The sequence below is a fragment of the Anser anser genome (assembly GCF_964211835.1).
Source record: "Anser anser genome assembly, chromosome: 16".
NCBI lineage: Eukaryota > Metazoa > Chordata > Aves > Anseriformes > Anatidae > Anser > Anser anser.
In genome coordinates this window covers 2,668,123-2,692,767 of record NC_139737.1, presented here as the reverse complement: position 1 = coordinate 2,692,767, position 24,645 = coordinate 2,668,123, and the positions used below count along the sequence as shown (strand labels likewise).

General features: G+C 52.7%; 1 protein-coding gene across 3 annotated transcripts in view; it reads right to left on the bottom strand.

The window, feature by feature from the left end:
* Positions 1–18,128, bottom strand: part of NKAIN4 (sodium/potassium transporting ATPase interacting 4) — a 49,295-nt gene extending 31,167 nt beyond the window's left edge. The window contains exon 1 of one of the 3 annotated variants that reach the window (XR_014573043.1): positions 17,725–18,127. Coding sequence is in view for 2 of the 3 variants with exons in the window: in XM_083801580.1 (XP_083657706.1) it covers positions 17,725–17,778 (54 nt within the window). In the remaining variant the exon portion in view is untranslated. Of the gene's footprint in view, positions 1–17,724 lie in introns of all 3 variants that reach the window. The other 2 variants (XM_083801580.1, XM_083801579.1) reach the window with 2 other exon arrangements.
* Positions 18,129–24,645: the final 6,517 nt, after the last annotated feature.

The window sequence follows — 24,645 nt, the reverse complement described above, 5'->3', positions numbered from 1 at the left end:
CTCAGCACAGCTGCCCTGCTGTTGGGTCCTGCTGCTACACAGCCCGGCCGTGGGCCCTCCCCGCCTCCCCCCGGCCTGGCACCTTTCTGCTCCCTTTTGTCCCCTCCCAGCATCGTTCAGGATGCTCAGGGGTGCCGCTGCTCTGGCCTCCATCCCTGTGGCTTTCTGGCACCGACGCCTTTCACAAACATCCTGGCTGTGAAGATCTGTGATTATGCAGCCCGAATGCTGCTTAGCATTCCAGGAGAGGCACGATCCTCGCTCCTCGGTGAGCACAAGGGATGAGACTGGCACCGAGGCGGTGCAGAAGCCTCTTGGTTTCACCTAGAGCCTAGGTTTGTGCACAGCAGCAGCATCACAAACCAGGGCGGCACTGTTCCCTGCGCTCCTGACTCCCGATAGCATCTGCACGCTGCTCTGATTGCTGATTGCCAAGATTAGCAATCAGCCTAAATTAATAAGCAGGTGCCTTTGTGAGCCGGGCAAAAAAAGCACTCTGACAAGAATGACAAACTCGTTCGGTTTGTAACCTACGTCAACACTCAAACCTAAGTTTTCCAAACATAATTAGATTAATCTGTTGTGCCCACAAGACCCCCTGCCCCCAACTTTTTCTCCTCGCGCAGTTTCAGAGCTCTGCTTCAGCTCTCCAGCTTCGCAACAGAGAGGGGGCACTGGAACAAAGGGGATGTGACTGCTTCCAACAGACGCAAAAATAATGAGTTTCTTCAACAAGTGCCTGACATTTTCATCAGCCGGCTGCTCCACAAGGCACAGCCTTACCCCGGGCTCTGTGCTTGTGGCAGCCTTGTTCCCCTCTCCAGCTGCAGGACTTGCAGTCCCACCCTAGCCCACCTCACACCAACAACCCCGGGCAGGGGCCTGGGGGGAGCCTTCTCCCACCAGTAGCACGAATTCCACTGTTGAGCGAAGTATATTAAAGACGTGCCATTAACTCCCCAGCCATTTCCCTCAGGAGATCTGCTACCATTTACGAAGCCATCTAAACCCTATAAAGGCTGTGAGGCAGAGCAGTGTTGGAGATCAGCAGGAATTTAATTTTCTAATAGAGAGATTTATTTCCTACCAACAGGGCATTACGGTGTGTGATCTCTGCCTCTGCTCAGCCAGGAAGGCTACCCAAAGTTTGGGTTTGTTTGCCTGGCAGGGATGGGGGGAAAAAATACAAATACTTGAAAATTAGCAAAGGGGCTGTGAGCTATAGGGACTGACCCTATATCCTCTGACTTGCTATCTTAAGCATCGTCTGCTCAGCTAAAAGAGACAGATATCAACTTGCTGTGGCATCTTGCTGCCGGAGGGAGGGAGCAGTCCCATAGCCAGGACCTGCCCAGCACACAAGGCTGTTAGGATGCGCAGCTTGGGCCAGGACTGCCCAGCCTGGCTGCTAACGGTGCAGCTCTCTGGAGTCTCCTGGATGTGGGAGCAGCGGTTTGGGAACAGCTTGCAGAGCCCCAGGTGCACTAGAAAGGTTTCAAAAGCCAGGGGTTCGACCAAGACTCCCAGGGTGTATAAAGCTCATGAGATACCAGTTGGACTCACACAGTTTAGACAAAATTATTGCTATCCTTGCTATTTTATAGGCATTTATTGCAAACTGCAATTTTATTTTCCCTCTGGTTACCCCAGAGTTGATTTATAGCCTTAAATATGCTACGGGCAGTTTCCCAGAGGAGGAAGAAACTCTTGCTTCAGGCTCGAAAAGCCAAGCTCAGTTCTTCCCCATCCTGCCCGCATGCAGCCCGAAGAAGACTCGCTGTGTCCGAATTACTCAGAGAACATCTCCCACCTTTAGCTAAAGGAACAAAATTGTTCACATTTGGCGTTCCCTGCGCAAATCTCACTCACGCCTGGCACCTGCAGCACTTTCCGTTCAATAAAACTTAGTGTGGGCTGTGAGCAGGAAAAAATGCCACTCTGGGAGCACCTGAAGCTACTTTCCCCAGCCAGGGGAACACGAGGATGTTTCCTGGTGCGCGCATGGGGCAGCAAAGCACCAGCAGGGCCTTGGCGGTGCTGCACGGAGCTCCCTGCGCTCCCCGTCCCGCTCCGGCCGAGCCAGCAGCCGCTGTCCCCCTGCACGCAGCTCGGGGGCTGGAGCAGCTCAGCCCCTTAATTAGGTCACGAAGGGATCACGAACAAAACACAGCCAGGGCCTCGGAAGGGAAAACACATGCTAGCTCTGCAGCCGGGCCAAAACTCGGGAGGGGAAGGATGCCAGAGCAGGAATAGCTCTTCCCAACTTTGTCCGCAGGAAAGCGCAGCACCCTGTCTCAGTTTCTGCTCAACAGCTGGGTCCCCCCCTCCCCGACACTGTAGCTAAGTGGTAGTGTTGCTTTAATTTCCCCTTGCTCCTGCTGCAATGCCAGATTGCTTGGATATTCGTAAACAGAAGGAGTTTAATGAAAATTATAATTAGAGCCCTGCAGTGCTCTTGCAGGTCGCCTTTACGCTGGGCTGCCTATTTACATTACAAATCAGGCTGGTGTCACTGCCGAGTCTGCAGCCAGGGAAGGGAATTCATTAAAAGGGAAGTGCAGGGTGGCTGAGAAATAGGGGAGAAAGCAAATGATATTGTTATTATTAATAATCTAGGAAATTGGGAGCTGCCATGGTCTTGCTGCGACTCCGCTCCGAGAAGAAAAGCCCATTTGCAGTCATCCCGCAGCGGGAGGGGAGACAGCACGGCCACCCAGAAATTTCCACTGGCAATTACAGCACAAGCGGACCCTTTCTCATGGAGCATCTGTTTCTCATGGAAAGCAGAGAGGCAATGAAGATTTTATCTCCCCCACCAGGACACAGAGAAGTCCTCTTAGCACTTCTGCTTCCTAACGCCTAGCTGTGAAGTTGTGGGGTCAGGGAAAGACATGTGAAGCCAAAGGGCTGGGTTTCCCAGGATTTCACAGCTTTCCCATTCCACCTGCCAGCAGCTACACGTGATGCTTGTTGCCTCGCTGTAATGCCACGAGCAGCAGCTCCTTCAGAAAGACAGAAGTCCTCGCTCAGTTCAGCACTGGAGCATCGGCTAACGCGAGGCGTGGTGTCCGTCCAGCTGGAGCCACGTGCGGCAGCGCCCCGTGAGATCTGGGCCCAAGGAACAGGAGGGAAAAGCCCATGGGAACAACGCAGAGGTCGGGTACGGGTGCACTGACAGCCAGCCTGGCTCCTACAGAGAACAGGACAAACCAGGATCCATCTCCTGCGTTTCGTTCTGCTCCCCCAAAGTGCTGCAGCAGAGGTGTTAACCTTCTGTTTTCCTGCCTATGGAGTGCAATTAGAAATAATGCCCTCATTTTGCACAAAATCTTTAATATTTCATATTAACGCATCAGCAGGAACCGTAACAACATCGTAACAGGGTTTTCCTTGGATGCCAGCGTGCCCATAGGGGTTACAAGAGGTGTCATTTTAGGCTGGGAACCTCCCGGTGCTGGTTGCAGCACCAGACCCTCACCATGCCCCTCACCATCAAGTTCACAAAGCGGAGCGCTCACCCCGCTTCCAGGCCTGCGTCCCCCCAGACTCAGCCCTGTCGCAGGGTCCTGATGCTCAGCAAGTCCCAGCAAAGGATGCTGAGGCAGTTCAGGCTCCGCACTGCTGCCTGCTCCAGCTATTACTCTTACCTTGCCCTCCGCGGTCGGAGGATATAACTTCAGTCTAATAAACAGCTGGGAAGTCAGGACAGAGCAGATGAGCTAATGCTGCAGAAGTGATTGGATTTATATATCAAAACTGACCCCGGAGACTTTTCCCTCTGCACATCATGACAATATGCAGAAAGTTTTCAGACAGATTAGAAGCTGGAGGTGTTTTAGGAGTATGGCCACGAGCGTGCCAAGTGATTCGCTTGCACTTCAGGCACGCTATCGTCAGTATAAAATCACCCGTACTGAGACAGCCGAGTTTTAATCATCTCTAGTAACACTCTGTTGTTTATGCTCTGCCAACAACACAAAAAAAAAAGCTAACATGAAAATGTGCTTATTTCAGTTAAAAAGCAGACACAAGGAAAATTCCCCTTGAAAAATTGTATTGTGAAAAGATGTAGCCATTTTCCAGTTCCAAAATCCATCTCAGCGCATACTGACCAACTCTCCCCTAAAGAATGTGCTAGTAAACTTCCAGGCCAGTCATCGAAGCACGAAATGAGAAAGCACCGGGAAGAAAAGAATATTTTGGAAATGAAAACCATTTAACAGTCCAGCTTCTGGTTTCAGTAAAACGCTTTTGATAGGAAGGGTTTTAAATTGGAACAAACAGGCAAACGACCATTTTCCTACAAATAGGGACTGGCAGAGGCTTTTGGGGTCTTGCAGGAATTTTCCAATAACCACAGTCCCCACAAACAACTTCACTTCTACAGAGTACCTAGAAAATGAATCGATCACTATTGACTTTCATCTTCCGATTGCTTCGCTGGGAGGAAATCAATCCTGCTTAAATCACGGATTAATTACTTTTGTAATCGCAGGTAACAAACCCAGCTTCCCTCAAGACCTGTATGCTAGGGATGCTTCGCTTTGCCAGCCCATCCAGGAGGCAAAGCCCAAGGGCTGGGGACTCAGGTATCACCGACGTCTCAGCGCTGCTGAAACCCATGCACGGCCCCGGCAGCATGGTCCTGGAGTTTCCCGGGGTGCCAGGTCCCCTGGGTGCCAGGTCCCCTGGGTTTCCTCCCCAGCTGCAACCTCCCCGTGGGCATTATGGATTGGGAAGCAGAGATCCAGCTCTCTTTCCCCTAAGCTAATAAGAGCAGGAGAACAGAGTCCCATAAACTGCTCGAATAGATTAAACGAGTAAGGGTGAAGCACAGTGGAGATGGTGGAAGGTTTAGGCAGTTTGGGTGAAGAGATGCTGATGGGCAGCGTCCCTCTCTCACGGTTTGTGAGCACCTCGGGAAGCACAGTCTGTGCCGGGGAGTCAAAATAGGGCCCGAGTGCTTCTCTGCTGCCGACCGGATCGAGTGCTGGGACTGAGTGCTTGGGTGGAGGGCGCTGGGTCCAAAACGTGAGAAGGAGCCGTGGTGGAAGTCAGTCAGCTCGTGGTTTTCGTGCCCACCCTTCCCCGTGCCGTGTGTTCCTGTAGGTGTCAGCTACGCTGTACTTGAGAGGAGTTCGATGAGACAAAAGATCCTGATCGGGGATTTATTGGCAATACAGCATTGTGCTAAAGAAAAAACCCACAAGATTTAACAAGTTCTCTGACGTGTAGTAATGGCATTGACCATACTACTTTTTGTGCAGCATTCCCTTTGTTTTGGCGTTTCAGTCCAAGCAGATGATGAAATGAGACCCGTGACACTCCCTTTGATGGAGGCGAGCTGCTGCTGCCTTTCCAATGGTGTAAATAAGGACTCGGTGCCTTTTAAAAAGCATTATTTTAAAAGGAAAACCCTTTTGAGCGAGGCCTGGAATGGGGTTATTTTCCACATGACCAAGCGTCAAAAGGAAAGCAGCAACCCCGTCCGTCCTCTTATCACCCTTCCCGAGTCCCCCACTGGATGGATTCGTCACAAGGTGAAACGGGAGCGAGTCCTCAATTTATTATCATTTTCTACTCGTCCTCCTTAATGCAGCTCCTGCCAGGATGAGTTTGCTGGGGGAAAGCGGACTGAAACCAGGCCTTTCAGCCCGCTGCTAAATAGGACTGGGGGGAATTTTGCTCTTGGGGGAGGGGGCGGATGGTCCTCATTAGGAAGGGAAAATGTGCAACGCGGGGTTTTCGCCGCCCGCTGCCCGGCCCCCCAATTAGGGCGGCTGAGACAAGAGCGGCGTTCTTCTGCAGGGCCGTTTGTGCAGCGTCACTCGGCCATGGTTTATCTTACGAGCATAATTTCTCTCGTCTGTTGTGCTACCCAATTTGTTTGGATTTTTTTGCAGTCCGGCCAAGTGTCTCCGTGTTATTGGGGGCATCTTTTGGCCCCCCCACCAGCCCAATTAAGTGTCCAGGAGCATCCCACAACCGCCAGGCCCCTCCTCGGCCGCGCTCCTCGCGCGACGTTCGCGTTCCCCTCATCGCTGCCCTGCTCTCCCGGCGAGGCTCCTACCCTTCCCTGCTGACTTGAGCTCATGGTTTATTCAACAGCGGAGCTGAATTTCTCTTTTCCCTCTGTCTTTTTTTTTTTTCTCTCCCTCTCCTTTTAAACAAGCCCGCTCAATAGATGCCACTTTGGCAGCTCGGTTCTTCTGCAGCAAGTCTCGGCCGTGCCGCGGCTGCGCAGGTTTGGTGACCTTGCCGGGGCTGAGCCCCGCGCCGTGGGGCGGCAGCTCTGAAGCAGGGCACCCGTGAGCACTTCTGCCTCCTCCAGCCCTGAAAGGGGACAAAGACTTGCCCTCTATTAACATCTCTTACAAAAGCTCCGTCCACACTTGGCCCTGCCTCCCTGCTGCCGGTATTGCTCCCCTTGGGGGTGCGAGCTGGTTCCTCATCCCAGGATCCTGGCTTGCCTCCACTGCAAACTTTCTGATCGCCTCGCTCACGTGCTTTCACCTTCTTGTTTGCAGGTCTGTCTGCAAGGATTAGCTAAAATAGAAAAGTGCTAATCCACATTATGGAAATTCAAATCCTCGTTGCTGCATTAGGTTGTTTCAGGGAAGTTTAATCTGGCAGGGCTCTGAGGCGAAATCCGCTGCTTTAAGAGGTAACAGCGTCCATGCATCACCTCCCCTACCAGCGTGCAAACACCACAGGGGTAAGAAGCAGCTTAACATAGCACCTCTAGACTATCACTCTTTCTGATGTGGCCCAACAAAATCCCGTTGAGCGCTCAGCCCTGGGTTACAGCTGAATGAGGGACTTGCTGCTGCGTTCCCATTCCCACTTGGTCTGCCAGCCCTGGGTTTCCAGGATTTCTGCTAGAAAATCCACGTAGCGTGTCACCGCCAAACACCGGGGCTCCATCTGAAACGCCCTTTGTAGGCTGGTGCCCAAAACGAGTGAGGAACTTCACACGGCCGTGGGAGCCACCACGAGGGAGAAACTTGGCAGACGTGAAACCTGGGTTACGTCTCACGCTAGGAAAGCATCCTCTGGCAGGGCGATCTGCAAACGAGTTTACTGCCCCTCCGCCTCCTGTCACTATGAGCTGCTTCAGAAATTCATCGTACTTTAAATGATTCACTCAAGTAGCCATTCAGCTGCAGTTCATAGATTGCAGAGCCTTTATTACACAGCCATATATTTAGCGCTGGAATAGTTCTCAGCAGTTGTAACGGCCCTGTCATCTGAGGAATAAAACAAAGAGCCATTATTCATCAGAAGAGAGACACAGGCTTTGTTGTCTGAAGCCATGGCAGAGTTTTTCTGTCCCCCTATCTGTTCTTTCAGGCTGTCGCACAACCCAGTTTTAAGCTAGTTCAGTGGCAGCCCTGGAAGTTCGAGCGCTCCTGTAACTTCTCTTAGCCAGCTTCGCAGCTGATGTTGTTTTAATCTGGCAGCACGACTGACCCTGAGCACCCAAAGTATATGGCCGGTGACTTAGGAGCAGCAAAGTTAACCTTCCCTGAAAAGCGTGAGGTAGATGGTAGTCTCTGGCTAGGTAGGGAATAAAAGCCACATGGGTTTATTTAAAGACATGAGCATGCGTGGGTCACAAGGATGGATGAGCCTGTAGTTTGTGCACTGGTTATATCCAGGAGATCTGGGTTTGGGCTCTGACGGCAGAGATTTGTGTGGCCTGGAGGACCCAGGAGCAGAGCGAGGTGTGTGTGTCGGGTCCTGCAGGACCCTGCAGCCACCAGCCCTCCCGTGCAGCATCGTGGTGTCCCTGGGTGTAAGTCCAGCATGGAGGTGGAGGAACCAGCCCGGTTCTCTGGATTTAGACACCTTAGCGATGGATGTACTCAGCAAGAGCCTCCCACTGCCCTGCCTAGCACCTCTGCGAAGAGACGTCATATTTGGGGCCAGAAGACCTCTTCTAACCTGTGCTCCTGTGGTGCAAATGAGCCCATGAAAGGCAAACGAAGCAGCACCATCCCCAGAACCAGCTGCCAGCACTTTCTCCTCAGGCTTCTGAGAGCGCTTGTGAATCTGCACAAGTGCAGAGAGAAGAGCACACAGAAAGGATCCGTCTGAGAAGGTGCTGTGCACAGGCTCTCCCCAGCTGTGTGCACAGCGAGGCAGCCCCATCCTTCCTTTGAATCTTTCCTCTCCAAATAATGAGATGGAAAACTCAAAGACCCAGAATCCTAAAAAGTGGCACACGTTTAAAAAAATAAAATAAAATAAAATTGTCCTTTCCCAGCTTTGCAATTTGTTTTAAGACTGGCAACGCCATCTCCAAACCCCCATGCTCACTTCTTTCCTCCACGTGCTCAGAAAGCAGAGGGCACAAAACGGACCCACCGTGAACTCCTGCTACACTCCCCCAACACCCGAACAGCCAGCAGTCTCCTAGCCTAATTAGCCAAACTGTATTCTGCACATATTTAGCATTTCTGAGTAATTAGGATAATCAGATTTCTCCCCTAATTCTGTACGTATACGATATAAGCAGGTGTGTGGCTGTTCCCACCATGATCCCACAAAAAGCGCGTTGTCTGCTGGAGGTGCGGATGCCAGCCGCCTGTCAGAGCCCGTTCTCGTCTCGCACACGGAAATCTGCTGCCGATGGGTTACCAGGAGCCGTGGGAAATTAGGAACCGGGTTTATTTGGGTGAGTAGCCAGTAGTTTGGATATTTGTGCTATCGAAACGCTCAGAGCCTCCAAATCCGGCTAGAGATCTCGCCATTCTTCTTGCCGTCCCCCAGGGAAGCGCCGTGAGAGCTGCTCCCCTGCCCTGCAGTTGAACCAGGGGTGTTTGGGGTTTCCCAGAACCCACGTTTTGGGTTCTGGGAAGTGCCACAGCCCACCCAAGGCCGAGGGCTCATGTGTCAGTCCTTCTTCACAGGGTTAATCAGCTGAAAGACCATGAACTTGCCTCTCTGGACCTGGTAGCTGGTAAACACGTACGTATGCTCTCTGCTGCTTTCCAGGACTGTAAGTAAAGCTCACACAGGCAGGCCAGGCCAGCCCTGCCTTGCCCTGCTGAGGGTCACGGGGTCTTTGGTTCAGGGGGAGTTTTTCTCCAGCCAGCTTCACTCAATAACTCCCTTTGGCGAAGCAGACAAAGGCTTGTTTGTTTTGGTTTGTTTTGGTTTGCGTGTCCACGACCGCGTCCTTCTCCTTGGAGCGTTTGGACTTCACGCCTTAACAAAAATGGGGCGATTTCCCTCTTGATGTTGTGTCAAGGGCACAGAATCTTTGAGGAGGAGCAAGGATGCTCACAAGCCCCGTGGCATGGAGCAAGGCGCTGCTGAGTATCTGGCCCATCGCAGCAATAACGAGAGGCCCTGCCACGTATCCTCCGCAGGAAAACCATCTCGCTGCTGAGCTTGTAGTGCTGTAGAAATAACGTCCAAACCTCGCAAGCATGAACAAAACCAAGTGCGACCAGGGTTTGGGTTCCTCCTGATCCCCAGGTGGGTGAACCTTCCTGGTACTGGGAGCAAGCGCTGGTTACCACAGAGATAATTTTCAGGTGGAGCTGAGGACAGACGGTGACAAACTGTTAATTGTGGTGAGGCTGTTTATCCGAGATGGATGAACACACCACACAGAGCTCCATGCAAGGTTACACTCAATATTTTATAAGTTCTGTGTGGGTAATAAAATACTCCGTCCCCTCCTTTTAGTGTCCTCTGTCTCACCTTCCCTGTTCAGCTGAAACGGTGCTTACAGATGAACTGTCTCCAGAGAACAGCACTTGGAAAATATAATTCAGCACCAGGCACTGTAACGGGCCCAAGGCTGTTGTCAGGGCCACCAGGGACAAGGGACAGGTCCCTGGTCCCCAAAAAGGGGTCGCAGCAGGCAACGTCCCAGGCTTCCTATATGCACTGTAATGCTGTATTCATCTGAGCACTGTGATTCATTTTTTATCAGGTATACTTAGCTTCTGAGGAGAACTTTAACCAAACTTTCCTTAGTAGCATTCAATTCCCCTGCAAACCGGCATCTGTGTGCCTGCCTCACCGGGGCAGAAAAAAATATGACGATGCTCCTGGTTTTCTAGAGCTCGGAGCATTGCGTGAAAGGACCGGAGAAGAAAATATCCAGAAGAAAACGGATGTTTTGCTGGCCTGGGAGAGCAGGGAGCAGGCGGGCAGCTGCCCGCAGGGCTGGCCAGGCGCTGGGAGGTGTCAAAGGAGGCTGGCACAGCGACTCCTGACGCCTGCCTCCTCCAAGCAGGTGACGAAGGCAAGCTGCTGTCTTGATTCCCACCGTATATTTCCATTAAGCTGTGGCAGATGGCGGCGGAGGTCACTGCTTCCACACCGTCAGCCTTTCAGCCGAAAGGTGTCAGGGAATCTGACACCTCAATTACTAAAGCGAGATTCATCCGAACAGCATCCGGGAGGAAGGAGGAAGGGGGATTAGAGAAGCTTCTCTCCTCGTTTCCGCAAATCCTCACCTTTGAGAGAAAACCTGGGATGTGAGCTTCCCCGATAAACAACATATTTGTGTCGAACGTCCTGCCACAGGAGCAGCTGTGCTGAGAACCAGCCGCAGACAGTAGGAAAATGGCAATTAAATCCGTGCGGAAATGAGACCAGAAAGCATCCCTTGGAAAAGACCGCGATGTTAATGAGCTGCAGGGAAGTCAGGAGACAATCTACAGACCTTCCCTCAGCAGAGAACTGCCGCTCGCTCCTCTCCAGGCTGTGAAACTTGGAACACGAAGCGAAATAAAACTTCTGTTCCTCGCTTCACGAGGACTTCCAGAAGTCAGCTAGCCCAGCGAGAAGCCAGAGAACATCACCATCGGCTTCAACGCGTTCAACGTGGAAATCGGTTCTGGTACGCTGCAAGAAACAGCAGCAGCCTTGCTGAAATCCCAGCTCAACGGGGCTTCAGTGATTTCAGTTTTTCTCATCCCTACTGCTAATACCCACTTTCCTGTTATTACTTCACTAGTGCTGCTTCCCTACTTTGTACTGCTGTTATTGCTTGCTTTTGTAACCGTTACTGTTATCCCTGACAAGAAGAAGATGAAATAAGATTGCGACCCTTATCAGAGCTCCATAAACAAGCCAAGCAGGAGCCATTTATTCTTATTCTGAGATCTCGTGAACTTTAAGAGCCATAATATGATTTTTGAATGACTGTGAAATATCTCAGATTGGCAGTTCTGCCGGGTGTTATTCACCGAGTTTCCTTCAACAACAAATACACCAAAAAGCATTGTCCTGTAAACAGGTAACAAATCAACTCAGCAAACCAGTGCACTGCAGCAACCCCAAAGCCTGTGCTTTCTTTTTGAGAAGTTCTCCCCTTAAGCCCCAGTACTTAGGAAGTGCATCGGAGCTCCCAACGTGATGACATCAGAGATACTTGGAAGACAAAAAAGTTCAGACCTCAAAATTCCGAAAAAACACCAAAACCAAAACTTCTTTTTGGTGAGACTTTTCATTTTTTTTTGACAGAAGCTTGAAAACACTTCTGAAAAGTTCAAAAGAGCTGGGGTTTGGCACAATAAAAGTCCCACCATCTTCAGCAAACATTGCTAAATGCCAGAGTATTTGCAGGCCAGAAATGTACTTTTTTTTTTGTTTTTTTTTTCTTTAACCCTCGTGTTTTAGATATGGGGAATGGAAAAAGAATGCACTGCCTTTGAGACAAAAAAAAAGTTCCCACTTTGTTGAAAATGTTCTTCCTACCAAGCCTCAATGTAGACACAACCAATGCAGCCAGGTCTGCTCATCACATTTACTCCAGCCCAGGAGGAATGGGGACAAAGGGAACCCCACAACCACAAGGACATTAAATCACAAATTATCTCTGCTTTTTAATAAAAAGGAAAGGTCCGATTCTACTGACCTCAAACCCAACGCTTTGTTAATGGGAGAAGGGAAAGCTCCAGCTGGGGCACTTAGACCTCGCGAAATCATACGCGTTTTCTTAAGTGCTCAGAAAGCGATAGGCTATTCCAGGGTTTTCCTGGAGGAAAAGCGATCACAATCTGGCCTTTGTTATCCAGCTTATTCTCCAAGAGTTCCTACTGGAGGGCCCCTGGAGCAGATTCTTGGAAGGGCTCCATTCTGCACCCCAGCCAAAACGACCCGCGTTTCCGTATATTATTAGCACACAATGGAGCAACGTCAGCTCCGCGCTGGGAAGGGCCCCTGGCAGGCTCAGCGCTCCCGGCCCCTCAGCCCCACACCAGGCAGGGGAGAGGCTCCCTTTTGGGGGAAAACCAGCTCCTTTGCTTCTTGCGTGGCCCTGGGGCTCGGGGAGAGAAAAAAGGGGAGGCAAAGCCGCAGAGCGTGGTCGCGCAAACACAGCGCGCCAGCCGAAATAAAGCCCCGCAACTCCAAGAAGAGTTGACTTCGGCACCAGCCCTGCCCTCAGCTGCTTTTTGGCTCGGTCTTTGCCAAATGTCAGTCCTGGTCTGAAAGCGTTAGATGGGTTTGGTTGGAGGGCATAGAGCAACTTGGTTCCCGTGAGTCATGTGCAGGCTGTGCCACCACGATGGGGAACACGGACGTGGGCTGCCTCTGACACCCTGCGTGTACCCCAAACCCCTCTCGCCTTGTGCTGCTCAGCAGATTTTGGGCTCAGACGGCTGTGCTGCAGCGTTACTGACTCCAGTTGTTCACGAAAAAGAAAAAAAGAAAGATCTCCGCATGCAAAAATTCAACTTTTTGTAAGAAAAGCCCCACAACTCCGAAATTAAAAATGTTCGCCAGCACAGCAAGCCTTTGCCAGCACATTTTTGATTTTTCGCCAAAATATTCTGGCCAAAACTTTGGAGAAAAACTCAGAATTGTCTATGGAAAGCAGATACTTCTCATGAAAATATTCATTTAGTCAAATCCCCAGGTTTCTACTGAAAGTCAGCATCAGTGGAAAATGCTGACGAGCTCTATTATTGGCACAGCTTTAATTTTCCTTTGTCTGGAACAGACACGGAGAAGACAGCATCTGTCAAATATAGCCTTAGACTTATGTTATTATTTAGCCCGGAGTATTGTTCAAGGACTTCGGGAAAGGATCAAGCCATCACGGTGTTGGGTGCTGTGCGTATGCACAAAAGACAGTCCCTTCTCCAGAGGGATTACAATCTAAGCACAAAACCTGGAGAAGATAAACAGCTGGGGAGAGCGCGAGGCAATTTTGGAGTGGGCCTGATCGGCATGATGAGCAAAGGGACACCGTGCTTCCCCCTGCACCTGCTCTCGCCTTCAGCGCTTTGTGCTCAGCCGTGCCACAGCTGCCCGGGCTCAGGGCTCCCCCAGGAGATGCATCCAACTGCCCCGGCTCCGGAGGCAGCTGACGGAGGGGGAGAGATGGGCCTCGCTTTCCCCAGCCTGCCTCCTGTTCAAAATCTCCCTGGGATGGAGAGAAAACCACCTCCGCAGCCCCAAAATGCCAACACCGCCATCCCACTTGCCTCTTGGAGAGGAAGACGCTCTGCCAACCTCCCTCCTGCAGACCCAGGGGCACTGACCAGCTTGAATCTGCCCATCTTAACTCAGATTTTTTTTTTTTCCCCAAACCCTGCCTTCTCTGATGTTCTGTGCAACCCCACATGCCCGTCTGCTCCCCTTCTGCCCTGACCCCTCGCGTGCTCTCCATCGCCTCGCGTCTCGCCCGAGCCGCCACGACCACTCCAGCTACGAGGGAGCAGCTAGGGAAGGATCTGTGCTGGTTTCAAATACTTTCCAGCATTGGTCACCCCCTTCTGTAAGAGATTAAAAAGGCATTGCCGAGAGGGGAGTGAGGGAAAAGGAGCACAAGAAAATAAATAAATAAAGGTATATAGTTACTTTTGGTTAGTCTCAATCTGCAGGCCCGTCCCAGGGCGCCGTGTTCTGCGCTCATTTGAAGTGTTAGTCACTTTTTCCATTAGAAGCTCTTATTCTAGGGGGATTTATAATGTATCTGTAAAATTGTCTCCAGGCTTTGCTTGGCATCTGAGCTCTCAATCCATGGACAGAATGTAAAGAAACTGCAGTTGTTTGATTTATTGGGACAGGGCATGGGGAGGGAGGGAATTTTTCCATGCTCAGCTTGGTGGAAATAAATTCACGTAGTGCCTTCAGCGCACGATCACTTATTACTCTAGAAAACACTCTGTTTGGGTGCAATCTCAGACTGTCGGGGAGGAAAGAAGCAAATCAAGGATTTTTTTAAATATTTCATTGCCTGAGCCCCAGCTGTGGTTCCTCGCCGTGACCCAGGCTGCAGCCCCGTGGCCCTGCTGGCTGCGAACCACACGAAGCCTGCCCTTGACAAGCCTCTTCCAACCCTAATTTCTACGAGGGACGTTCCTGAACCCCCTGCAGGGGCTCCCTTGCAGGATCCGGGTGCTGCTCTGTTCATGAGGGGGCCTGCGGTCTCTTTTCAGCCTTGCCTGGGGCTCCGGCTGGTCAGGATTAGCGAGGGCGCGAAGGTGCTGAAGGCGCCGTTAGCACCTGGAGGAGAGGTGCTAGAACCGAGCGGTGACAAAACCCTTGGGAATTTCAACGCTGGAGGAAATTAATAGGACAGAGCACACCCCTGCGGGCCCGGCCAGCATGGCGATGGGGTCAGACATGTGTTTCTCATTACCCTTTTGCCGCTGGGACTGGGGTGGGAGGCTGCAGCAGCTATTAACCTACTCCTCAAGCTCCGGGCTACCCCAGCCCTGCTCCGTGCTCGTGGCCCTCCTCTGTGCTGGGGCTGAGGACAAGCCCCTCTGCAGGGTGGCCCCAGCCTGGCCGCTCACCCCAACTCCTGCTGAAGACAGGGATGGACGGGGAAGAAGGGTGGGATCTGGGACAGCAACGCACGGCGGGACCAGCGGGAAGGAGAGCCCCAACCTCCTCGTGGCCTCCCTCCAGCACAGACCAGCCAGGAGCGAGAGCCTAAGGTGGACGTTGCGAGGAAACAATAACCTAAAATTGGAACACGGCGGATTATTTATTCAAACTGCAGCCTCGCCTCTCCCCCTCTTGATTAGCAAACCGCTGGGGAGCCAGCCCTGATTTTCTGCAGCCGGCTGCGTTCGGCTCCGCTCGCCTCTCTGCCGCGAGCGCGCAGCCCGTGGGGGGCTGAGGATCTCGTTGGTATTCGCGCTGTGTAGCAGGTCCTTGAATTCACATGTTGTTCTGCTCTGCCACTGGATCACAAACTTTTTGTTTGGGAGCGCACGCAGCAGCGATTTATAAGTTTTCTGCTTTTTGCTTTTTTTTTCTTTTTCCCCAGGGAAACATTGAAACTGCAGTTTGCAAACACTTCCCCCCACACTAACTCGGCTACTTGCACCTAATAATAAAGCAAACTGCCAAAAAAAAAAAAAAAAAAACCACATTGCAAGCCAATTCTATTTCATTTTTGAGGCGGGGGGTGTTATTTCATGTTTCCATTCATTGTTTATAAAAAGCCCCGGTGAAGCCTGGAGGAACTGACATGAGAATATGTAAAGAAACCGAAGGCTGTGCTGCAAAACTGAAGTGGGAAATGCCACAGCTGCAATGCTCTGCCCGTTTAAGTTAGAAGCAAAAACATCTACTGCCCAGGGAGGAGCCAGGATTTCACCCCGGGACTTCGGCACTGGGAGGCACAGAGCTTGGCAACGTGCAGGAAAGACTATGAAGGGTTCAAAGTATCAAATGAAGCAGAGCAGAGACACGAGAGGAACAAAGGAAGTTCACGTCATTATAATTTATTGATGATCTTGGCCTGATTGCTTCAGTGTTTTGTCTCAGCAGAGCCCACTCGGAGCAGCAGTGAGTCCTGCAGGTCACTTGGCCGTAGCGATGTGGAAATGATGCGAAGACTTACAGGCAAGCATCACTTAAAATAAAATGAATAAATAAAAAGCACCAGGCTGGATCTCCCCCTCGCCCAAGCACTTGCTGGGAACCAGCCAGGATCTCCTGACCTCACCCCCATCGGAGCAGAGCTCCAGGAATTCCCTCCCCATAGTTCACATTTTTCCAGCTCTACCAGCTCACCCCGCGAGTGCCATGGGAAATCGCCACGGCTGAGGCATCCAAACTTGCTTAAGAATGAGCCAAACTGATTCTTTTCTTCCAGGAGGAGGGTCTTAAGGAAAATAAAATGCTGGGGGTTCTTTGTCCCCGTATCTTGGATACGAAAAAACTCCCACGCTTGTCAGGAATAAGAACAGCACCAGCAGCCCGTGGCTTTCTTTTTCATTTTTTTTCCTCCGGTGTATGCGAGTGTGTGCCTCAAAGCGGGATGGCATAGTGATGGGTTTAAGAGACAGTCGGGGTTGAGATGCCAATTTCTAACGTAATACAGGGCACGGCTTCTTTCTTCTGTGATCACGGGTGAGAAATCAAAAGAAATAATCCAGGAGACTAAATACACTCCCCGGCCATTCAACTCGCTCATAAATATGCCTAGCGAGGCGCTTTGTGCGAAAAACTTCTATTCTGCGTTTTGTTTAACTCTGAGTCAAATCTTCCATCCACATCTTGCGATTGTGCTGCTCACAGTTCACGGGGATATTCCCACTCTGCTCCCCTGATTTAAGGCAGAAACCTAGCAGGTTCCCATTTTTCTCATGAGAGGTTCTCCCACCTTCAGCCAAGCGCCTGCTCGCTGCCTCTTGGCAGAGAACAAGCTGCTGTCACAGCAAGCAACCCCAACACAAAGAGTTTTAACTGGATTCGCTCCTTGGCTCTAGCTTACTCTTCAACAACTTAGAAGAAAGATTGCCATTCCCTGCACACCCCTAGCGCTCCAAAATCAAGCAAATTCGGGAGATCTAAATGAAATTAAGTACACGAACGCTGCCGTTTGCTTTTTAAGGCTGGAGGAGCCCTGGAACCCCTCAGCTATGGACAAGAAGGGGACCCTTGGGTCCAGGCGGGGTGCGCAGGGCTCGGCACAGACAGACCTTTGTTTGCCACCGGCGTGTGCGCAGGGACGGGGATGGGGACCCCACAAGGAACACAGCGGACAGCTTATTCCTAAATAAATAGATGTTGAAGCACGTCGTAGATGAGCACACCACCCCGAGGCTGGCTGAAATAACTCCCTCGCAGCCTGCACAGCCCCATCCCGTGCAGGGTGCGACCCGGGCACCTCAACGGCAGCTGAGGGTCCCGGTGGGTCTGGGCACGGCTGAAGTTTGCGTTGCCTTTGAGCATCGCCACCGAGCCCGCCGGGACGCCTGAGTTTTGTAGTTGGAGTCGATAAGCACAAACTTACACACGGAGGAGTTAAAAAGCAAGCAAGCAAACAAACAAGCAACCAAACCTAACGCAATCAAATCCAAAACAACCAAACCCAAAGCAATCAAACCCAAAGCAACCAAACCCAAAGCAACCAAAAACCCAAAGCAACCGAAAACCCAAAGCAACCGAAAACCCAAAGCAACCGAAAACCCAAAGCAACCGAAAACCCAAAGCAACCAAGCCCAAAACAACCAAGCCCAAAACAACCAAACCTAAAACAACCAAACCCAAAGCAACCAACAAGAAACCGAACAACCCCACGTTTCCCCGAGGTTTAAGCACCACCAAGCTCCGCAGCGAGCCCCGGGCTGCCCCCGCCGCCCCTTCCCCTGCCGACCCCGGGTACCGGGGGGCTTAGTCCCGGCCCGGCTGCCCCCTCCCCGTCCCGGGCAGCCCTCGGCATCCCCCAAGTTGGGTCCCGGCACGAGGTGGGGGCTCTGCTGGGGCAGCCCCCGGAGCTCCGGCACTTACCAGCTGCAGAGCGCAGAGGAAAATCAGGGTGCAGCGCCCGGTGCAGCATCCCATGGTCCCGGAGCGCGGCCCCGGGGCAGGGACAGGGACAGAGGGAGAGGGACAGACGCACGGACAGGGACACGGGGACACGGGGACGGAGGGACGGGGAGAGCCCCACCGCCGCCCTGCGGCTCCCCGCGCCCCCGCCCGCAGCACGGAGCGCAGCCGCCGCTGGCAGCCGGGCGGGGAGGAGGAGGAGGGACGGACGGACGGGCGGACAGACGGACGGAGGGCTCAGAGGCTGCCGGAGCCCCTCTAGGAGCCGGGGAGGGGGGGGGGAGGCAACGGGACCACCGCTTAAAAGGGCGATGCCCCGCCGGAGGCTCCCGTCCCGCCGGGTGCCGGGGCTGGGACGCGCCCCCCGAGCCCCCCCCCGCTTCGGCTGCTGCCGCCCCCCCCCAGAGCCCTCCCCGGGGCTGAGCCCGGCAGCGCCGCGGCCCGGCAGCTCCCCGACCCCTTGCGAGTGCCCCCTGGGTTTATTTGCATTTATAATTATCGTTGTCAGGGGCGCCCCGGTGGGGCAGCCCGCTGCACGGGGGGGGCGCGGTGGGTGCGGGGGCAGGGGGCGTGCTGCGTATAGGGCACAGAGCCTGCAGGGCGTCCTAGGAGACGCAAATCAGGACTTCTTTCCCCCATCCCTACATGTTCTCCTCATCTTCCGCCCCGTGCAGATGCTGGCTCACTCGCCCCAGCATCATTAAGCCCCGAATTAAGCTAAAATACAAAGGTTCTTACCATAAACTTTGCCAGCTAAAGTGCACGGGGAAGACAAACTCAGGCCGGGGGATAAAGCAAGGGATTCCTTAAAATGCACCTTTATGGGTATTTAAAGTCAGGTTTGTGCATGGATCCCACCTGGCTGGCTGCAGAAGTGCGCAGGGGAGCACCTCCCGCGTGGAGAGCTTCCCCGGCGACATCTCAGCCCCATGTGCGGAAAAGCGGGGCTGTCTGCTTCACCTGCAAACGGCACGGCAAAGCCACAGGCACCCGGCCACCTCCTTCACCCCCTGAGCCCTCCCCGCTGCCTCCTGCCCAGAAGGAGGAGTGGGGCCAGGAGGCACGGGCTCGTGGCACCTCCTGGGCTCGTGGCACCTCCTGGGCTCGTGGCACCTCCTGGGCTCGTGGCACCCCCTGGGCTCGTGGCACCTCCTGGGCTCGTGGCACCTCCTGGGCTCGTGGCACCTCCTGCCACGGGCTCCTGGCCAGCCCCAGGAGCAGGGCGCACACACGTGTGCTGCGAGCGGGCCCTGCTTAGCACTAAGCTCTGCCACAGCAGGATAAGAAGCTTTGGGGGGGACTCATCTGATGGCGACGCGCTCTCTTTGCAGCCTCCAGCGACTTCAGCGGCCGTGTGATGAAGTTTGTTCTGCCACTGCTCCTTCTTCCTCGGACACAAGACCGGGGTTTGCTCCTGCCTCCCAGGCAGAGCGTGACTTTGGTACCAGGAGGGATCGGCTCCACGTCCCTCTGGACAAACACCACGCTGCTTATTGCAGTGGTGGGAGAAGGAGACGGCAGCTGAGATGACAAAGGCTCTATCATCTGGCACAAGGCAAGCTCTGCTTGATTATAACAGAAGGACGCAGGGTTAGTCCTGAGGCGCTGTGAATGCCAGAAAGCTGGTATTAACAACATTATTGTGATTCAAATCAGCCACAAGGAGAAAAACAAACAAACAAGCAAACTTCGAATACCTAAGCTTAGGAGACAGACTCTGAAATGATCACAAGTCCTACTGGTTTTAAATGGTGAAGTGAATTGATTATCTGACCTGTGCACTGAGCATAACGAGGGCAGCAATTAGTGCAGTCAGATACAATAAAACACACTTTATTATAGGGGAAAGGAGTACACCCGGAGAAGAAACCAATTTACTTCCCCCAGAAAACCGTGGACTGAAGAAGCTGTGGCAGCATTTGTCCTCCCGGGAAGGTGGATTTGGGATGGCAAAGGCGGTAGGAACAAAGACCAGTTTATTTTTTAATGAATGTAGGTGCACCATTCCTTACGAACTGCATAGGGATGTCCCCCTGCACTGTAGGGTCAGGCAGCCTGACATCCGAGCAGGAGCTCAAGGCCTCCAGGAGTGGTGTGATGTGCTCTGGAGACTGCTGGGAGCAGCACGGAGAAGGCTGGGCTGCAGCTGTGCACGTTACTACCTGGACTTTGGGGCATTTGTCAAGGTTTTCTGCATCTTTTATTGTCTCCTGCTTCTAAAAACCTCCCCTAAGCATAGCTCTTTTCCAGCACAGCCGTACTACAAAGGAGACATTGTGAGAAACAGCCAAAGGTATCGCTGCTGAAATAATAAGTTTGACACAAACAAGCAGGATTTCCCCACCCCCTGCACTTTCATCTCGATAAGCCAAGGAAAAGGCAAGTACGTGTGGGCTGGGACTCCACATGCATCTGAAGGCGAACACTAAATCGTCTTAGCCTCTTAAGCAGGGCAAAACTGCAGTGACAACGTAATGGTATCTCAAAGAGAGAGCCGGAGCTCCCAGCGCCTGGTGGTGCAACCTGCATTTGTGATTTCTCGGCATTGGTACGGCAGGAGGCTCTCGCGTAGAGGGGATCTGCCCTGAAACATCCAGGTACCCCAGTGGTTGGGGTTAGCGGGGCTGCCCCCACCTCGGAGGCTGCTCTTCAGCCTCGGCTGATGATGGGCACCGGTGGAGGTGAGTGAGCTTTGAGCCTCCTGACAACAGGGCTGGTTTTTTGGTCATTCTTTGCAAGCCAATTAAAAACCCTCCTGCAGAGCTCCAGAAAACCCCTTACCTCAGTGATGAAACATTAACTTGGCTGAATTTGGACCTAAGTGAGTAAAACACACAGAATTTAGATCTCAATTGGGTATATTTAATTAGCGGGTGGATTAACAAGGCGCCGTTGGAGGGGTACGTAACACAGTGCCACCCCTGATGTGCGCTGTGCCACCGGTGATGTGCCGTGGGCCACGGCACGGGGACACCTGGCTGGGCACGGCCCCAGCAGCTGCCAGCACCTGCTAAAAGCTGTGAGCACCCTGGAGCCATCCGAGGTCCTGCACGAGTGCTCTCCAAATGCGGTGCCACAAGCACGTGTAAGGGATCCTGGTTGTTCCTTCTGTCTTCCTCCAGCCTCCTCCTGGGATGAAGTCCAGCTGGGAATTATCCCCAGCTACACGTGAGGCTCCAGAGACTGAATGTCCCCGTCCTCAGCCAGTGCTTGAATCAGGAACCCCGTCCCATCCCTTCAGAGAGGGAAATTTGTTGTGCCAAGTGGGGGGGATTAACCTGAGACAAGAGGACTGGTGACTGCTTGTTCCTGGCTGGTGACATTTAAATTATTTCACGGTCACAGTTCTGCTTTGGAAGACCCCAAGAAGCAAAGTTAGCACGCTTGAAAGAAAGCAGCAGTGCCTCCCTGCAGCTCGATATCCCTCGTATCCGCAGCCTCCTCGGTCTGACAACAAGATGCACACCAGGGGCTGGAAGTATCAGCCTGGGACACGTCTTTTCGCAGCCCAAGCCCTGTAGCAGTCAGAGTTGGAAGCTGTAGATGGTCCCACATCCCGCAACGCGCGTGGGGCACGTTATTCCTCTCACTTCATTTGCATTCACCTCCTCTCCGTTTCAATAACCCCAGCTGGGTCACGGCGACTTTACGGACGCCCGATCAAACGCGGCGGTGTCAGAGTCCTCCAGCCCTACCAGCGCCACGTCCAAAAGGCAAAACGTGCCTGTCCCCGGGCTTTGTGCCCTTACTGTGCTCAGCCCGCTCCCTCCCTCGGGGCAGACAGCAGCCTTTCCAAGGTGGCACATCACGTCCCGTTCTTCTGTCCCAAATCAGAAGTAAAACTTGCTGCCAGCTGTCTGATCGATGGCTCCTTTCCTCTTTGCAAGGGCCATGTTTGACACGGTCGGTTGGAGATCGCTTACGTGGGAGCTGGGTGAGCTGCAAAAGCTCCTGCGCCAGGACACTGGGGGTGCCCCAAAGGAACGGATGAGGATAAATCAGGAGTTGGATGCTGTGACAGGACCTGACCCGTGGCGACAGAGGTGTCACCGCTCACCTCCGGCAGCAAGGGCTGACTGCAGAAAGAGGACTTTGTGATACTCCCCCGTGTCCTACCAAAGACGTTTGTATATAGGAAAGGATTACTGAGCCAGCTAGACAAAAAAAAATCTCTTTCTTGAGAAAGAGATTATGGAAAGGGCGAGCACTTTTGATGTTCTCATTTTTAATTTGTGATGTTTTTAAGCTCCCATTACCCTGGGGTAATAACAAGGGAGTCGTTTAGAGCTGCTGAAGCCAAGAGTACCCGAGGAGAAGACCTGAGTGGTGGCAGCAGCACGCACGCGTCCTTCCTCCACCAGAGGGACCAGAGGCAGAGGAGCACAAAGCGAGCGTCACCGCACATCACTGCAGTGCTGCACGCTCAGCCTGTGGTGCCCAGAGGAACCACGCTGCTCTCCCCTCCTTTTGCAGCCGAGCAAAACCACTGAGGAAACCAGGACAGCGCTGTGAGAGCGAAGCAAGAGTTTTAAAAATCAGTCTCATCACTACACAAGCGAGGAGACAATCTCGGTGACTTTCATGTTTGGAAATAGTTCCCCAGCAGCCCAGGGCAACCTGTAAAATTGATCCGAACCGGTGCGTGGAATCTGTCATTTTCCTTCTGGTTCCTGTGAAGTCTTGGATGCTGCCGGGGACGGCTCCTGATGGGGCTCTTTGGCATTTCTACCCCGCTGTCATCCGCATTCTGCGTTTGTATTTCCCTACTGCTGGCTCGCTGAGCCGCACGGATCCTCATCACTCTTTGACGAGGAGGTGGAGGGTGGCAGAGGTGGGAGACAGATTCGGAGCTCTCCACTATGCCAGAGCAACAGCGAGGCGCAAGATTCGTCCACATTTAGGTGGTACAGCCGCCTTGCTCATATGATCAAAGGTTTGCACAAAGGAAATGTGACCGGTGTCACACCGTGATGCAGTTTTCCTCTTAGGGATCACACACCCACGTTCCCAAAGGACACAGGTGCCTTCTCAGGCCCAGCCTGGGGCGGAGAGGAGGGAGTGCCCCAAGGGTTAATTCCCGCAGGGAAAGCAAGCTGTCACAGCTGACAGCCCAGCGTCCCAGCCCCTGCAATCCGAGTCCCTGGCACGACTGCAGCCACATTTCCAGCTGCAGCTTCTCTAGGCAGTGTGACCAAGAAGTAATTCGGTGCAGCTGCCAAGGTCCCTGGGTATCGATACCAAGTGATTATTCAAGGCTTCCATGCAACAGTTGCATTTCTCAAATGGTAGGATGAAACGGGCCAAAAGGCTGAGAGCAGCCTCCGATTTTGGGCAGCCGTTTAGGGGGCTTTTTTTTAGACAAGCCGCTTCCCTGTGTGCTTAGGAATCATGTTTTCCTCCCAGAGAATTCCCCCAACCAATTTAAGAAGTTCTCGTGCGCTACAACGGAGAAGAAATCAATAGTGGGGTTCTTTTAGGGTGCCTGCTGAAGGGCAGGGGGTCAGGAGGCAGCTGAACTGCCCGTGGTGGGGAGCGCACAGCAGGAGCACAGCCAGTCCAGCATTCACAGACACCGAACACAGCCCTTTTCTGCCCTGTTTAAAACAATTTATTCTTTTTTTCCAGTCCCAGCCCTTCTCTGCCCTGTTCCAGACATACTCTTCCCAGTCCCAGCCAGTAAGACCTCGTACGCATTAAGAAGTCAGCAGTGTCAGGTGCCACCAGGCTGGAGGAGCGTTTTTTATACACGGTTACTTCAGAAAGAATTAATTACCCTGGAAATAAGCCTCCAAAAGCCCCTTCTGAATCCCCCCGGAGGCGGCAGCCCTCCAGCAGGACCACCGGGCTGCTGCCCCCTGCCCTGGCCGTGCCGACCCGGCGCGATGCCACGCGTGCCATGGCTCAGCACCGTGGTGCTGGCTGCTGCACGCCCCTATGGGATGGTAACACAAAGCTGCAGCTGCACACAGAGGTGCCTGCTCGTTAAATCAGAGCTTTTCCGGTAAGAATCCCCGCTGTCTCACACGAAGACTTTCCGAATTTTGCCTCGCTCCCGGAATGACAAGGCGTGCGTGGGCAGAAGGGCCGGTGGAGGTCTCCGAACACAAGTGGCTGCTGAGGCTTTTCTCCAGCTCTACGAAATGTCACTGCAGCAGCACAAAGGAAGTCTTAGTGCCCTGACTGAGCACTGAGCTCAAACTAGACGTGAATTTCCTATAACAGGGCCCTCCTGTTATAACTCCTCGTTTTGGATGCAGGACTCGCCTGAACTTCTCCTGCCCCAGCACCGGCAGGGCCAGCGGGTAACTGGAGGTGGTTACGGCTTTGGCAACCTCTACTTAACCAAGGAAATGTAGCAGAAAAACCCTTATACACATGATTCTTGGCTGAAAAGGAAGGACAAAGCCGTGTTTCCCTGCGCAGCGAGAGGGAAGTGATTATTTCATCAAGTGCGGGTGCCATTTCCACAGCCTAGCGGCAATATTCATTGGAGCTGGGTAAGGGTGCTGCGTCGTGGCTGCCAAGTGCATGAATATCAATGGCCCTGAATGCTGTAATTAATAATGAACAAATATTATTTATTCAGCGCAGTAAATAATAATAAAAAATAAATGTTTAATAAGAACGGGATTGATGTTTCACCCCGTGGCAGGAAATATTTCCTGTACTACTTTTCTTATATTTTTTCTGTGTCATAACGTTAGTAGGAATGAGCTTCTGTCAAGATTTACAAAAATAAGACATCCCCCTGAAGTCACGCTGAGCCCTCAAACCCATTCATTTAAAAATGTGACTGGGTCTTTGGTGACAACCTGCTCAGGTTCACTGGGTGCTCTTCAGAGCCTGCAACAAATGGAAATGCCGAAAGATCATCCAAAAAAG